Source organism: Phodopus roborovskii, unplaced genomic scaffold (assembly GCF_943737965.1).
Source record: "Phodopus roborovskii unplaced genomic scaffold, PHOROB, whole genome shotgun sequence".
Classification (NCBI taxonomy): Eukaryota; Metazoa; Chordata; class Mammalia; order Rodentia; family Cricetidae; genus Phodopus; species Phodopus roborovskii.
This window is the reverse complement of record NW_026125183.1, coordinates 315,409-331,045: the sequence shown is the minus strand read 5'-3', so window position 1 is coordinate 331,045 and position 15,637 is coordinate 315,409. Positions and strand designations below refer to the sequence as shown.

At 30.9% G+C, this 15,637-nt stretch overlaps 1 protein-coding gene across 1 annotated transcript in view; it reads right to left on the bottom strand.

Annotated features, from left to right (window-relative positions):
- The window catches only part of Rps6ka6 (ribosomal protein S6 kinase A6), a 102,702-nt gene that overhangs the window by 30,598 nt on the left and 56,467 nt on the right, over window positions 1-15,637 (bottom strand). Inside the window, exons 6-9 of the mRNA XM_051190672.1 lie at window positions 13,006-13,087; window positions 12,148-12,228; window positions 10,470-10,549; window positions 52-158 (exon numbers count right to left, since the gene is read on the bottom strand). Of these exons, the coding sequence (XP_051046629.1) occupies window positions 52-158; window positions 10,470-10,549; window positions 12,148-12,228; window positions 13,006-13,087 (350 nt within the window). The remainder of the gene's footprint in view (window positions 1-51; window positions 159-10,469; window positions 10,550-12,147; window positions 12,229-13,005; window positions 13,088-15,637) is intronic.

Genomic DNA, 15,637 nt, shown 5'->3' with positions numbered 1-15,637 from the left:
GTTAAAATGTAATATAGATAGCATGGATACAAATATATAATATAACTTTACTTCTCTGGCTTCAGGTCTCTATACACAATTCCTAAACGATGCAGGTGATCCAAAGCCAAGGCCAATTCTGCAAGGTAGAATTTCACATCTTCCTCTGTAAAAAGAACCTAAAATAAAATAATAATTCATCATTTGATCTTTCTTCTAATATTATGTACTTTCAAATTTACTTCTTTAAAAACCAGTAGACAGAAACATCTGGGCAAATAATGAGAAAATAAGCATAGTTAAATCTTATTTGATTTGCACAGTCATCAAGTATACCAGAGAAATTTTCTAGATAAATGATGTTTTTAAAAATTCTTCTCTTTAAAAATATAAAAAAGAAAATAATATTAGCAATTTAAATATAATTAATTCTGCAACACATGCTGTTTGTATATCATGCATTAAATGCACTCCAAAAATTTTGGGTTTTTACTGAGTCTCATAACATCAATATTAATTTTGGTACACTGCATTGGCATAGTGGCTGTGCTCACACAGAGTAATGGAAGTATTAGGGATATTTTGTTTTAGCACTCGTACTTCCATTTTTTGTTTTTTTTTACTATTCTCTCTTTTGTCACCTACTACTATGCCTCAGTAATTTCACAGTTAGCTCCACTAACTCTGAGCTTCTAAATCTACCACTAAAAGTTGTTAAATTAATAATCCTTATATCAGAATTTTAAGCTAAAAGGGGTCCACCTCTTCTCACCTGTAAGTAAAGTTTATGAATTTAATGACAATGGATTTCTCAATCTTTTTTTGTGTTGGGGAAAAAAATGTTAAGAAAAGTATATGATCCTTGAAGTCAGAATTAGAGGTTTAGCATCAGACGTCATTTAACACTGTGAACCTAATTTTTTAAGTTTATCAAATAAAAACACAGTATCTACTATATTTAACTAAGAACACTGTTGTAACAAGTAAATTTGTTTAAATGTACCTAAATGTGCAACTATATGGTGTTATTAGTACAGTTTTATACATGTACATATAGGTATATATCCATTCATAGCTGAGTAATTAATATAAATACACATTTGTGACTACTCAAACTACACATAAATTTTACTGTTATCAAGGGTTGTCAGATTGGTCAAAATACTATTTTCAAGAAATCTGTTATTTTCATTAAATCAATCTGGCTTATTTGGAAGGCTCAAGTTTGAATAAAATACCACAGTTAAAATCAACTTGCCCATATAGATAATAGTCACTGTATTTCACAAAACAGATTCATGTTACTAGGAAAATTGAAGAAAATGAAGAGCTATTATTATTCATTGTCTAAATGATATTTCTTTGAATATTCTAATGATAAAAATATAAGAATGTCATTTTTAACGTCTTATTAAGAATAAAAGTACTTGTAAGTCATTTAACTTCTGTGGAAGAACAATCAAAATGTTTGCTGAAACCTAATACATGACAAAATTCTAAATACCACTTATAATTTCAAGGAGAAACACTGCCTAGGTTAGACATTATGTCAAACATATAATCTTATCCTGACATCTTGGTAGACAGCCACATGATGGAAATAAATAGTAAACTAGCTAAAAGGCAATTATGCACCAGACGGAATTAATTATGTGCCAGCACTACATATTCTTTTTGTTATTACAGTCTTCCAAACAACTCTATAATGTACTATTATCAACATATGTGAACAATGAAACTCAGAGAGAGTAAGTAACTTGCCCAAAGTAACTAGTAAGTAGGAAGCATAAGATCTGAATTCAGGAATACTTCTTCCTAAAAATTACTTTTTCCCCAGAAGACACTTATATCTCATTTACAGTGTGTTTTCCCATATGTTTCAGTTCACAACCAATAAAGCTTTCATATTTGTTAACTATCCTACTCATAAAACCCCCCTCAAAAGTAAAAGTCCTCTAAGATTCCAGTACAAGGAAAAGCATTTTTAACCTGTGGCTTATTAACATGTGTATGTGATTGTGCATGTTAAGATACTTAAATACTTACTACAAATATGATATAGGTATCTCCTTTATTCCCACTTGGTATTATACCATAAGCATACTTTCATTTCAAACTTTTTGTGAAGACTATTAAAAATTGCATATGAACCATATCAATTCACCATGATTTACCTACATGTTTTCATTATGGACAATTAAACTATTTCCTAAATTCATTCCTACAAATATTATAATTACAAATTCTTAAATATGCATACTTGTATTTCACCAGAATGTTTTCTTAAGTAATAAGAGAGGAAATACTGGGTCAAGGAACAGTCTGGATTCCTGACATATACAATAAAATTACTTTCCAATAAGGTTACAATCATTTCCGTGACAATCAGAAATTTTTTGAATATATTAGCCTTACTATATCTATGACAGGAGTATATTATATTTTAATAAAATTTTTAATTGAATATACAAAAAGAGTATCTAACTTGATTTGATTTAAATTTATTCATAAACCAGGTTTTCAAGTCCTGTGGCCTTTCTAGATTTCATGAACTACAAGAAATTTGTTGTCTATTTCCCAGTATTAATATACTATTTTGTTCTGTTGGTATAAAGCCCTTCAACTATTAAAAATGTGATGTCTTTAGCAAATTGATTAAAAGTGTTTTTCAAATATGTGCTGGTTTTGATAAGTAGTTCTTAATTTTATATAGTCAAATTTATTTTACACTGTTTACTTTTCCCTTTGTTATTTTAAAGCTTACCAAATGTCCTTTCAATGATTAACTAAAGACTCAGCTCCATTTTCTTTTAGGATACAGAGAATACTTTTAAGATTCAGTTATATCATGTAGGTAAAATTTATTTGGTTGTGATACAGTTGGTGTTTTATGTTATTTTTGAAATATTTACCCAAATTCTCATATACTGTTTTCATAATATATATAGACTCTATCTTTACTCATAATTGTATGTTCAATCAAATACAGTAAGAGTCATAGGTTAAAGAATATGTTCCTGTGTTGAAACTATGATATTTGGCTTACAGAAACTTTAAATTTTATAGATATACACACTCACGCATACACACACAGGTATGGTGGAGCACAGCAGTAATCCTAGTACTTAGGAGGCTGCAGTAGGAAAGGGTCTATGTTCAAGGTCATTTGGCTCTCATAGGTAGTCTTTCTCAAAAAAAAAAAAAAAAGACATAAAGCAAATTTTAATTAAGTTTTTTATCAAATGACTTTTTGGCTATTGTTTACTTTGCTAGATAAACCATGAAACTATGCTGTCAATTTTTGACATGCACAAATTTCTATTGAGACTTTGACATTTTATTAAACTAATAATAAATACATTTGAAAACAGCTTTACAATAATAAATCCAAGATATTTTCTTGATATTAGAAAAAAAGAAAGATGTGGCTTAAAATTTTATGTGCTTATGTATAGATTTATTTGAGAGTATGTGTCTGTGTGCATTTTTAAAGAAAGAAATTTGGGGATGTATTTTTTCTTTTAAAATGTAAGGAACTAACATCATAAAATTCTTAATACACACTAAAATGAATGTTAAAAAAATCTGTTTCTAAGGCACAAATATTGTTTCAGTTTGAATTACTCAATTTTTTACTCACAAGTGAAATATAACCAACAATCAACTAACTTATAATAAGCTGCCTATAGAATTAATCATTGAATCAGTGTTTTAAAGTCTATTCAATGAAAAAAAAACTAGTTTGTTTTCTTTTGGGAAATGCATTTAAAATGCTTGCTCTTACCTAATATTCCAGATTTAGGAATCAAAACTTACTGACTGCATCTCTGTGCTAGTATGAGTTTAGATAGTCCCACATCGAGAATGGAGGTCTGAAGAGTTTAAAAGAAAATTAGAAATGACTACAGGTAAGAATTTTTCAAAAACATTTGTGATACTTCTATAATCTAACACAAAAATAATGAATGCTGGAGGCTCAATATACCATTATCTTTCTACAGATTCTTTAAAGACTTTCCTTGGATGAGGGTCATAGACAGACCCTATTACATACTAAATTCTATCCTAGACTGCAAAACAGATGCTCATGCAAGCCAAGTTCTACACTGGAGTTAGACAGATATAATCCAGAGACCTCAGGCACTTAAGCACTGACTAGCATCTCATAAGTACACCTTTCCTTTATCACAAGTTCTAGATCTATCTCTCCTTCACTCAACATCATAAATTCTGTAAGTTAGATGTTGACCTTCCAATCATCCAATTAAAACTCTACTACCACACTACCATTTCAAGACAAAATGAAATGGACAAAACAAAAGCTATTCTCCTGCCTGAACATCCAAAACACAGGACAAAATATATGAAATGATATTTCTCAAGACACTGGACATCTAGCAACAAAAGACAGTGACTACCGAGATACGAGTAACAAATGTTGTATGCCCCACAATTTTCCTAGCTCACTACCTGGAAATTTTCCAAGTGGTAGTGTAAGGTGATCTAATCCAAGTAGAGCTCAGAGATTTCCGGAAGTAATGAGGTAGAGCCAAGAGTCTTAGAAAAGAAAGTAATTCAGAGTACTGAAGCAAAGGAAATTACACAACAACCTCTGAAGATATGTAATCTTTCCCAGCAGAGTACATGGGAATAAGAACCAAAGGCTATACAAAACAATCCATGCAATTCACTCTGGGCAAGGGATAGTTCCTGTTATATTCAGATAGAGCAGAAACATCATACACATAGAATCAGAATAACCAGAAGGACTTTGCTTTACTAGTAGATTAAAATCAATCATAAATAAATGATGTTCAGGTTCCTTCTAACAAAATTTAAAGGAAGACATGAAAAGATGAAACTATTTCTACATTTCAAGTAAGCATAAATGTATTTCCAGAAGCACAAAAATATTCATCATCTAATACCTTAACTTTCACAAAGATTACCCAGAAACAAGAAATTCCCAATCGCATATCAAAGGGACCTGACATCAAAGGGAAAGAATGACTTAAATGATTAAAAGAACCCACTAAGCTCAAGAAGATAAAAGACATGCCTTGTTTAGAACACAAAATAAATCACTATAATTCCAAGGATGTTAGAGTAATTAAGAAAGACTGTTGCTTGAATAGTAGAGAAAATTAACCCCATACTAAATGCTATACTAGTCTTAAATGAATAAAACTTGAATGCAAGACCTTGAGTTGGGGGTACAGTGAGTTGGGGATACAGAGTGGATCTCTACCATATGAGAGGCTCAACATTTGATTTGCCAGAACTAAAGATGAAAAAGAACGTAAATGATAAAAATGACAAAACACTTATCATGTATTCAGTACAAATAGTCATAACTATGTTTTGGAACACACATGTAATCCCAACAAGTTGAAGGCTGAAGAGGGAAGATTTGGATTCACATCTGGGCTTGAGAGAGGATGGGGGGGGGAGGGAGAGGGACAGAGGGAGGGACGGATGGATGGAGGGGAGGAGAAGGCAGTGAAGGAGGGAGGCAAAAGGGAAGGAGGGAGGGAGGAAAGTAGGTAGGAAGGATAAAGGGAGGGAGGGAGGGAGGGAAGGAAGGAAGGAAGGAAGGAAGGAAGAAAGGAAGGAAGGAAGGAAGGAAGGAAAAAAATCTTTGCAAGTATGTTGCCATTGAGCTATGAAAGAAGTCAAGGAAAAAAATGTGTGTAGCTTTGTTTCTATAAAACTTTAACTTACAAAGAAAAGCAACTGGCCTGAAGACCATATACCTTTCACCCCAAGTTAAAAATTCACATTATAAATTATAAGAACTATGAAATAACAATACAAGATGTTAGTTAATACTGCCAAGCTAGCAGAACTAAAAATAAAATTGTAACAGAATAATTGATTAAATGCATTCACGAAAGACAGAATATACCAAGAATAAATGATGCTTACAATCTAATATGTGAGCTGGTATCAAAATATAAAATTACGTATGAAATGTAAAACGTCTAATACTGAACTTTAAAAAAGCACACATTTGATCCCTCCTGGAAGGTATCACCCTCCCTGTGGAGTGGGGGGGGGGATGAGGGGAGGGTGGTTGGGGGGCATGGGAGAGAGAGAAGGAGGGAGGGAGAGGGAACTGGGATCGATATGTAAAATAAGAAAAACTAATAATAAAAAAATGTGGAATGGAAAAAAACCCACACATTTTCAGGCAGGGTAAAAATCACAGATGTCATATATATTTCACTGCTATATAGTTTAAAACAAAGACACAGAAGAAGGTATACTGGTTTACTGAACTAATACTGCTATATTAAAAGTCATAAAGCTAATATTAGTGCATTAAAGTAAATCATTCAATAATGATACCATTTACTTATCAAGAATGAATACTACCCATAAAAAGTTCCTTAAAATCTTGGGTTGAATTCAAGAAATAATCAAATTTCTAGTTACAAGATTTCATGTTTTTCCAAAACAAAACCATTTGTAGTTATGTATCAAATTCTCAATTTCTAAAGCAACCCTTATTAACAAACCTGCTCTAACAAACATTTGGTGAATGTTCAACCACACTACAAGAGATTATGCATTTCCTTATATGTACATGGGACATTTACAAATATGTATGTATCATGTTATAAAGAATTAAGAGGATTCAGGTCATGAAAGGTATCTTTTATGACTACCGTAATATTAGGTTATAAAACAATATTGGAAAGATATCTAGAGATAACTAAATATGCATAAATTAAATACCATATTTCCAAATGCCCAATTAGTCAAATAAAGGAAACTAGAAAGAACATTAAGCAAAGTAAAAGTGCTACATTGCAAAATATCAATAATAAAATTAACCAGTAAGAATTTCTAACACTAGTTGAATTGGAAAAGAAAGACTTCAAATTAGTAACCTCTTTCCATCTAGAAACAAGAAGCTAGTAACTACAAAGTAGTAATAAAGATTAAAGAAAGGGAAATGGAAATATAACAACAACAAAAATCCAAAAGCCTATATAATAAAAAGAAAAAGTAAAGCTGATAAACCTCTAGCAATGCCAAGCAGGACTAAAGAGAATAAACTACCATGCCATCCACAAAGATTCTACAGCTGTGAAAAAAGATAATAATAGAAAATAATGAAGAGCTGTGATGACTCAAAGTGAGAAATGTCTCATATGGGCATGTATTTGTCATGTAGTCCCCAGCTTTAAACACTGTTTGAACAGATTATGAACAATTTAGGACAGAAAATATTACTGAAGAAAGTATATTATTGAGGGCAGGCTTTGAGCTTTACAGCCTTGCCCCACTTCCAAATCATTCTGTCTGCTTCTTAAGTGTTTGTGAGATGAAATCCCTTAGCTTCCTACCCTGTTTTCATGTCTCTGTTGTCATTATAGGCTCTCCTTCTGGAACTGCAGGCTAAAATAAACTCTTCCTACTAGAAGTTCTTCAGGGTCATGGCATTTTAATATAGCAAAAGCAACAATATAAGTAATATAACACCTATAGCTACAAATTTGATGAAACTAATAATCAATTCCTTGAAAGACATAAGCTAGCAGATAAACTCAATCAAAAAGAAACAACAATCTAATAATTACTACTGAATTAAGTTCTACTGCAAAGTTGAAGACAAAACTATGCAACTTAGGAAGCAAGAATTTCTCTTGACATGACAAATACATGAAGAAAACATAAAGAATGTAAATATTCCTCATGAATGTAACTGCAGTTATGGAGAGATGGCTCAGCAGTTAAGAGCACTGGCTACTCTTTCAGAAGAGTCATGCTCAAATCCCAGAACCTCCATGGCTGTTCTTAGACATCTGTTCTCAGAGAAATCTAATACCCTCTTCTAGCCTCCATTGGCACTACCTGAGCATGACGCACAGACATATATTCAGGCAAAACACTCATATACATACAATAAAAACAGAAAAAAATTAAATAAATACAAAATGTTTATTACAAATATTTAGCACACATCATACAATAATATTTTTAAGTAATTATACTTGATGTCTAAGGGGGATTCCTTCACAAATGCAAGATTGGGTTACCATTTCACTTTCATTTAATTTACTCTATTTAATTTCAAATTAATATGCTTCATTTAATTGATCATTTCATAAATTAAGCAAGAAAAAATGTCTCAATTAAATGTATGTGACAATATGCAACACCTATTAAAACATCTCTCCAAAACTTAATAGGAGATGGTAACTCAACCCAATAAAGTACACATAAATATAAAGTTTTTAGTTTTAAAATGAAAGTATGCCTCCCTTTGTTTGAATCACTAAGAAGACAAGAATGTCTACTTCACATCAAATTTGCTCAACTCAAGTTAGTGTTAACAAGGTTATTAAAAGAGAAATAAATACATGATATCCAAAGTGGAAAGAAGTAAAGCACCTTGTCAAAAGTAATTAATGTAAAAGCTTTTGAATCTATTCAAAAAACAACCAGAAGATGTAATTCTACTAGGAGATACAAGCTCAAAATAGAAAAACTCTATTGTTTTTCCCACTGATAATGAAATTCAAAGAACAGTTTTACTTACATCATTGAAACACGAAGCACTAAAAGATAAATCTAACAAAAGATGTTCAAGACCTATATGCTGAAAATAATAATTGCTAAAATTAGACAACTGCTAATGGAATGGAAAAGAAACCATGTTGAAAGAAAGTCAGTATTTTTAAATTTCCATTTTGTACAAACTGACCTCCAGATTGCATGGAATATCCATCAAAATCCAAGCAAGCTTTTTTTTTTTTTTTTTAAGAAAGTGAAAAGTTGACTTTAAAATTAATAAAGAAATGCAAATGACCTACAAGATCCTAAACAATTTTCACAAGAAAAGCAATGCTCATGACTTCAAGATATAGATTCTGTAATTAAGACAGAGGGGTAATGTCATGAAGTTAGACAAATGAATCACTGAACAGAGTATACAGAGATAGGCCTTAACATGTATGAAAATCTGATTTTAAATGAAATTACTAATGCAATTCCATGAAGAAAAGATATTTCACAATCATGATGTTAGAAGTACATACCTCTATGAATTTTAAAAAGACTTCAGCAATACCCTACATAACCACATATTAAAATAACCCAAAATGAATTAAAACACAAAACTACAGAATCCTCTAAAATATACAGGAAAAATCTTCACCTAGAATTAGGTAAACATTTCTTAAATGGGATCATTAAAACCATTAATTTAATGGGTAAATTATAAACCCAGCTTCATCAAAACTAAGAAATTCTGATTTCAAAAGATATGAGATTTAAAAGGCAAAGTACAACCCGGAAGAAAATATTTAAAAAACAACATACATGATGAAAGACTTCCATCTAAACTATATGAGAAACTCTGGAACCTCTATAAGGAAACAAACAATTCACTTCAAAATGGACAAATGTTTAAACATTTTATCAAAGAAGATAGACAGCAAATAAATGCAGGAAAAGATGTCCAACATCATTAGTTTTTAATGTGATGAAATTCTGAACCACAGTTAGGTAATACTATATACTTAACAGATGTTCAAAATTCTTTTCAAAAAGAAAAACAAAGACAGATCATACCAAATGTTGGTAAGGATGTAAAGCAAATGAAATTCTTACATGCTGCTGTTGGAAGTGTAAAAATTACACAAAGCACTTTGGAAAACACCTTGGCAATGTCTTTAAAGTGAAAATATACACCTACCATGTAACCCAGCCATTAAACTCCTATTTATTCATGAGAAATGAAAACATTTATCAATACAATCATTGTACATGAATGTTTACAGCAGCTTAATTGGTAATATCCAAAAACTGCAATAACTCAAACATTCATCAAGTAAATAAACAAAACATGGTACATCCATATAATGGGTATTACTCACCAGTAAGAGTGAATGAACTGATACACACAACAACATGGATAAATCAAAACAATATAATTATTTAGATAAGACAAAAATAATGTGTGTATATATATGTGTATATATATATATATATATAAGGACTATGTATAATCTAAGAAAACATAAACAGTGGCAGACAGCAGATTTAGTAGGGGTAGAGTGGAAAAAATACATTATAAACATTTGGTAACAATGTTATTTTATTTTAATAATGATTTCACAGTTACATGAAAAGACAGAAGGTATCAAATTGTATAATTTGTTATACCATTTACTGTATGTCAATTATACCTCAATAAATCCATTTTAAATGAATAAAGTATTTAAACCCTACACCAACAGGCATTTAGGTAGCTTGAGTAGCCAAAGTTCTAGGCTTGCTCCTATCTACTTCACTCAGTTATTGATAATGCCTTTTTGTTTTAGACAAGGAAAAAGATTATCTAAAAAACAAAGAAAGTATCAACTGACATAACTAAATATTTTATACAGTCATAAAAAGCTTATGATTTCAAATTTCTGCATGACTTTTGAGCTTTGCTGGATTAAAATATACTAACAAATGTATAAGGAAATTCTCACCTCTTTGGATAATCTTGTGAAGACATCTCCTCCCCTGAGGAAATCCAAGATTAAATACAGCTTTCCTTCAGTCTGAAAGGCTAATTAGAAATCATAATGTTGTAGCAGACTGTCACCACTGAAAATTTAGCATACTTTTATTATTAACATGTTTACCATTTTATTTTCAAATATCATAAAATAATTACACATTAGCATGGAATATTGTTAGATAAAGCATCAAAATTAAATCCACTGTTAATCGAGTGCCAAAATAGCTATAAATTCCTTTCCAAACATATTCTATGTTGCATGTGGCTTTTCAATATCTATCTCTAAAATTCCCCTTTTAATGAAGCTTCTTGTTCTACTGCAGGTGACTGAAATTTGTCTCCCAAATATATCTATTGTACTCTACAAAGCTCAAAATTGTCAACTCCACTAATAAGCCTCCCAACTTTTTACATTTCCCTATAGCATCTTTAATCTCCATCAAAGTTTTCTAATAAAACTTTTGATATTTAATTGTTCCTTATGCTTTTTGTGGTATTTATCTCACTTTCATCTGCAGTTTTATTCTGAATATATTACTAGAAATTAGAGATTATTTTGCTTCAGTAGCCCACTTCATTTAATACAGTATTTCACCACAATAAGGTTTTACTATTAGTACTATGGTATGTAAGAGACTCAAAAGACATTCTGTAATACTATTTTTATTCTATTACATTAAAAAAAAGAGTTAAGGGAATCAGAATTTCTTCTAGTGTTTGAACAAATTGGGTAAATATTTTAAATTCTTTTTGTCAAAATTACAGTAAGAACAAAATTAATTATGTGCTACATATTAAATGCACAGAATGAAATAAATGGTCAACTGCATCAATGCTTTATTTTGATCAATGCATTTCCCAATAAAATATCTACAACCTCTTTTATATATGAATGGAGACATGATTCAAATGCATAAATATCTATTTCAAAACTCATCCCATTATTTCTGCTGCATCTTACTGATCTTGCTTCCTCCCTATTAAAACAGAACAGTTCAAATGGACTGATATAACCACATAGCCGTCTTAATTAGAACTGGAAAATAAAAATATTGCCATTTTAAATAAGCATCTGAATGCCTTACATAAGATTTCGTAGTTAGCTATGATCACTGGATTTACTGTTTCATCTCATCTAGAAATACTATCGGTCAAACAATTTGAAGATATTTTCATTTTTCATCACTTGGGAATTTCATATATACATATACATTATACACACTTCACCCCATTTCCTTCTCTTCAATTCCTCCCCTAGCTCCCACCACTACTGCCTCCCAGTTTCACGGGCTCATTTTTAAATTAAGAGTCTGCAAAGAGTTACTACTATGTGTATAGATGTAGGGCCATCTTAGATATTGCACAGCTAAAGAAAACTGACTCTTTACCAGCAGCCATCAACTGACAATAGTTCAAGTTGGGGTGTCTTCATGACACCCCTCCGGGATACTTAATGGGATTTTGGATGACATTATGATGTTACTTTAACTGAGTAAGACAATGAAATTCAACTAAAAGCTATTAACACATATTTCAGATATGTTTTATATTGTTAAATACATTAGTTAACATTGAAATATGTGTTTCTTGTTATAGTGTCTGAAAAAATTGCACTTCTCTAATTACATAATAAAAGGGTTGCATACCATAGTGTAATTTGACGATAAATGGATGATTTACTTCCACCAGAATATCCCTCTCCATCTTTGTGCGAACTCGGTCTCGAACTAAAATCACACCAAGATTGAAATGTTATACTTGTTAGTAATCTCAGTAAAGACCTGTCATTTACCAATCAAAATATAAATACACAAATAAGTTCATAAATAAACAATGTAACTAAGTCTGTGTAGTCCTAGATAATAACAACTATTTTCAGAAAACAGTAGATTTTGTTTAGATCTAGAAATAGGCTAAACTGGCTATTTAGCTAATATGTATTTATTCAAGTTTTCATGTGAAATTAAACTTAAACTAGTAGTAAACTTTGTCCTATCTTTCTACCTCCTGTCTCTTCTCTTTCACTGGGTTTAAGGAAGCCCATGTTGGTCTTGAATATAGTGTACAGTACAGGATGACCTTGAACTCCACCTCTCTAGAGCTAGACTTATAAGTATCATCAAGTCAGGGTCAGTATTAATCTTACAGGTCCAGAAGATTGTGCATAAAAATGTATAGAGTAGTTGTGCTTTTTAAACATGGAACACACAGACAATAAAGTAAAAAATAATGTTGAAAAAAGTAAACATTTAAAAATGTTGAAGTTCAGACTGAATTTAGTGAAAAATGTCACATTTCCTGGTATTAATTTATTCAGATATACATTTGCCAAACTAAGTTATATGAAAATAGAGGATCCCAGAAGTATCTACTGATAACTAAGAATCTGTAATACTTAATAATGCTAAAAAGCAACTCTAACTATTCCCTTTACAAGCAATACACAGTGTTTCTTAAAATGAGTTTTATTAAATTATATTCTAGTAATCTTTTTAATTTGATACCTTTGAGACAAGCTTTTCTTAACACTTTCATTGCATAGAGCTGCCCAGCATCAGGACCAGTCTTCTTTCTAACAAGAAAAACCTAACAAAAGAAGTATTGTTAAGTGAATTTCAGTTCAAGCCACTTCATCACTTTAAATGTATTTTCTTATATAGTCTTGTCAGTTTCATACAATATATTCTGATTATATCCACCTACTATGTTCCCCAATTTGTTCCATCCCCAAGGTTATGCTAGAACTGAACTTAATCCAATTAGTGCTTCTAACATGTGCACAGGTTTAGGGCCTACCATGTGAAAAAAAAGAAACTAAAATACTTGACAAAAGATAATACAGGAATGTGTATATCAAAAACCTAAAAGATGGAATAATATCATTTACTTTTAATTTGTTTAGAAAATATAATTACATCATTTCTCCCTTCCCTTTCCTCTATCCAAATGTTCCTCCCTGCTCTCTTTTCAAATTCATGGCCTCTTTTCTTATTGTTTATATACATCATGCACACATGCATACATGCACACATACATACATACATACATACATACATACATAAATACTACATACTCCTTGTAGAATTGCTATGCTGTTCCCTGGAAGCTACTTCTTTTATAAATTGTTGTTGGAGAATTTTGCACAAGCATTACATGCATTTAATGTGTTTGTATCAAGCTTAGCACCTTAGTAACTCCCCTCCAAATCCTTCCATAGTACCCTGCTACCATTCCCTCCAAACTTGAAGGCATTCTTGTCCTCTACCAGTAATTACACATTTTTCCTCAGATTTTGTTATAAAACACATAAAACTGTAGTTAATATGCTATAATGTGTATTTAGTTCATTTATATTTGCTTACATTCCCCTTAATTCAACATATCAAATTCTATATATATACCACTTTATAAAGCAAAATTTTATAAGTAGATGAACTTTTCTTGGACTGAGATAAAACAGGTTAAATGTGAAGCTTTGCAGGTTTCATTTCAAATGCTAATTTGAACTTAATGAACTATACATAAGTTTTGTTGTGTAGACTTTCAGTCTGATTAATTTTGGTGTGGCATATTTATTTACAAGGCTTTTATAACAAAAATCTATAAATTAAAAAAAATTAATAATCTAATTTTTCTTCAAACATCTACTTTCAGCAGACAAGAATATGAATAGTACAATTTTCCTATGAAATAGAATCAAAACATTTTTTTCAAAAACAGTAACAAAAAAATCCTATCAATACTCAAATTCAAGTAATCACATTTTGTAACTCATTTTTTTTCTAATGAAAATAGTGACTTACAAGAGAACAGTTGCACATATGAACTCACAGCAATTGTGTTAGAATACATAAGACTGAAGCAAGCTCAAGCCAGATAAAATCCCAGCATGGAAAATGGGAACTGAGCACTAGTTTTTAGAACCCTAGGGCTTTTGATTGCTAGGAGATGGATAGTCAGTTTTCCTTAATGGAGTGACCCCTAGGGGGTTGATCACATTCTAGGCCACACCCCACTCTCAAGAGTAATTGGACAACACAAATTGGATTCCATGTGTAAAAACAAAACAACAAAAAGAACAACAATAAAAACAAAGCAAAACAAAAAAAAAAAAACTCAGAAGTTGGATGGATGGATCTTGTAAGATCGGTGTAAGCAAAATAAATTGAACTCTCAAAAACATAATTCAGATATAGAAAATAGTGATTCATGAAAAAATGGCTAGTTCACCTCATAATTCAAAAATGTGTACTTGTAGTATCTGCTTTGAAAAAAAAAACTTGTTATTTGAGCTGCAATTAAAAAAGTTTTATTGTATTTTCAGTTCAATATAGAACGTTAAAAAAGATCTGAATTCAATGGATGAGATGTAATAAAGGAAAAAGCTATTTATATTTCATCAAGGACATTTTTCAACTAAGTGTTAGGCAGTAAAAACTCCAATGACAATTGTACGATTTGGAGTTTCTACCTCTATTGTGCCAGGGTACAGCAGTTCTAAAAATATTGGGAGTATTATGAAATTGTTTTGACCTAAGGAACCCTTGAAAGGATTTGGAAATGCCTAGAGACACACAGACCACACCTTTGAGAACTATTGTTGTAGAACACAGTCATTAATGGTATTGTAAAGAACAGCATACAAAGGAAGAGGCACTTAAGAAAGGATAAAAGAGTCCATGTTTCAAGAAAGAAAATGTTGTGCAAAGAAATTTCTTATAGCCCGTCAAGTATTCCCTCTTATTTCTAAATGTCAAAGAAAAAACAACATAATTCATAATCTGAGAAAGTGACTGTTTGCTATTTTTCAACAAGAGAAAACCTATCTCTATCTTCTTGTATCAACTACAAATATAGCTACTGTACCTATCATGATATTTCTACTTTCATTAGACTGTGGCAACCTATGAAAAGAGTGAATTAGTTAAAAGTATTTTTCTCTCAGTCACATGGACTTTTATATTGTTCATTAAGAAGCACTCACATATATTAAGAAGCACTCACATATATTTATATGTTGATTGCAGAAAAATTTCAACACACAACCATGTATTTTTAAAACTATCATTTGACAATTATTCTATTATATAATAAGAGTTCAATGTTCAAAATTCCTATATTTAAATGCTTATTACA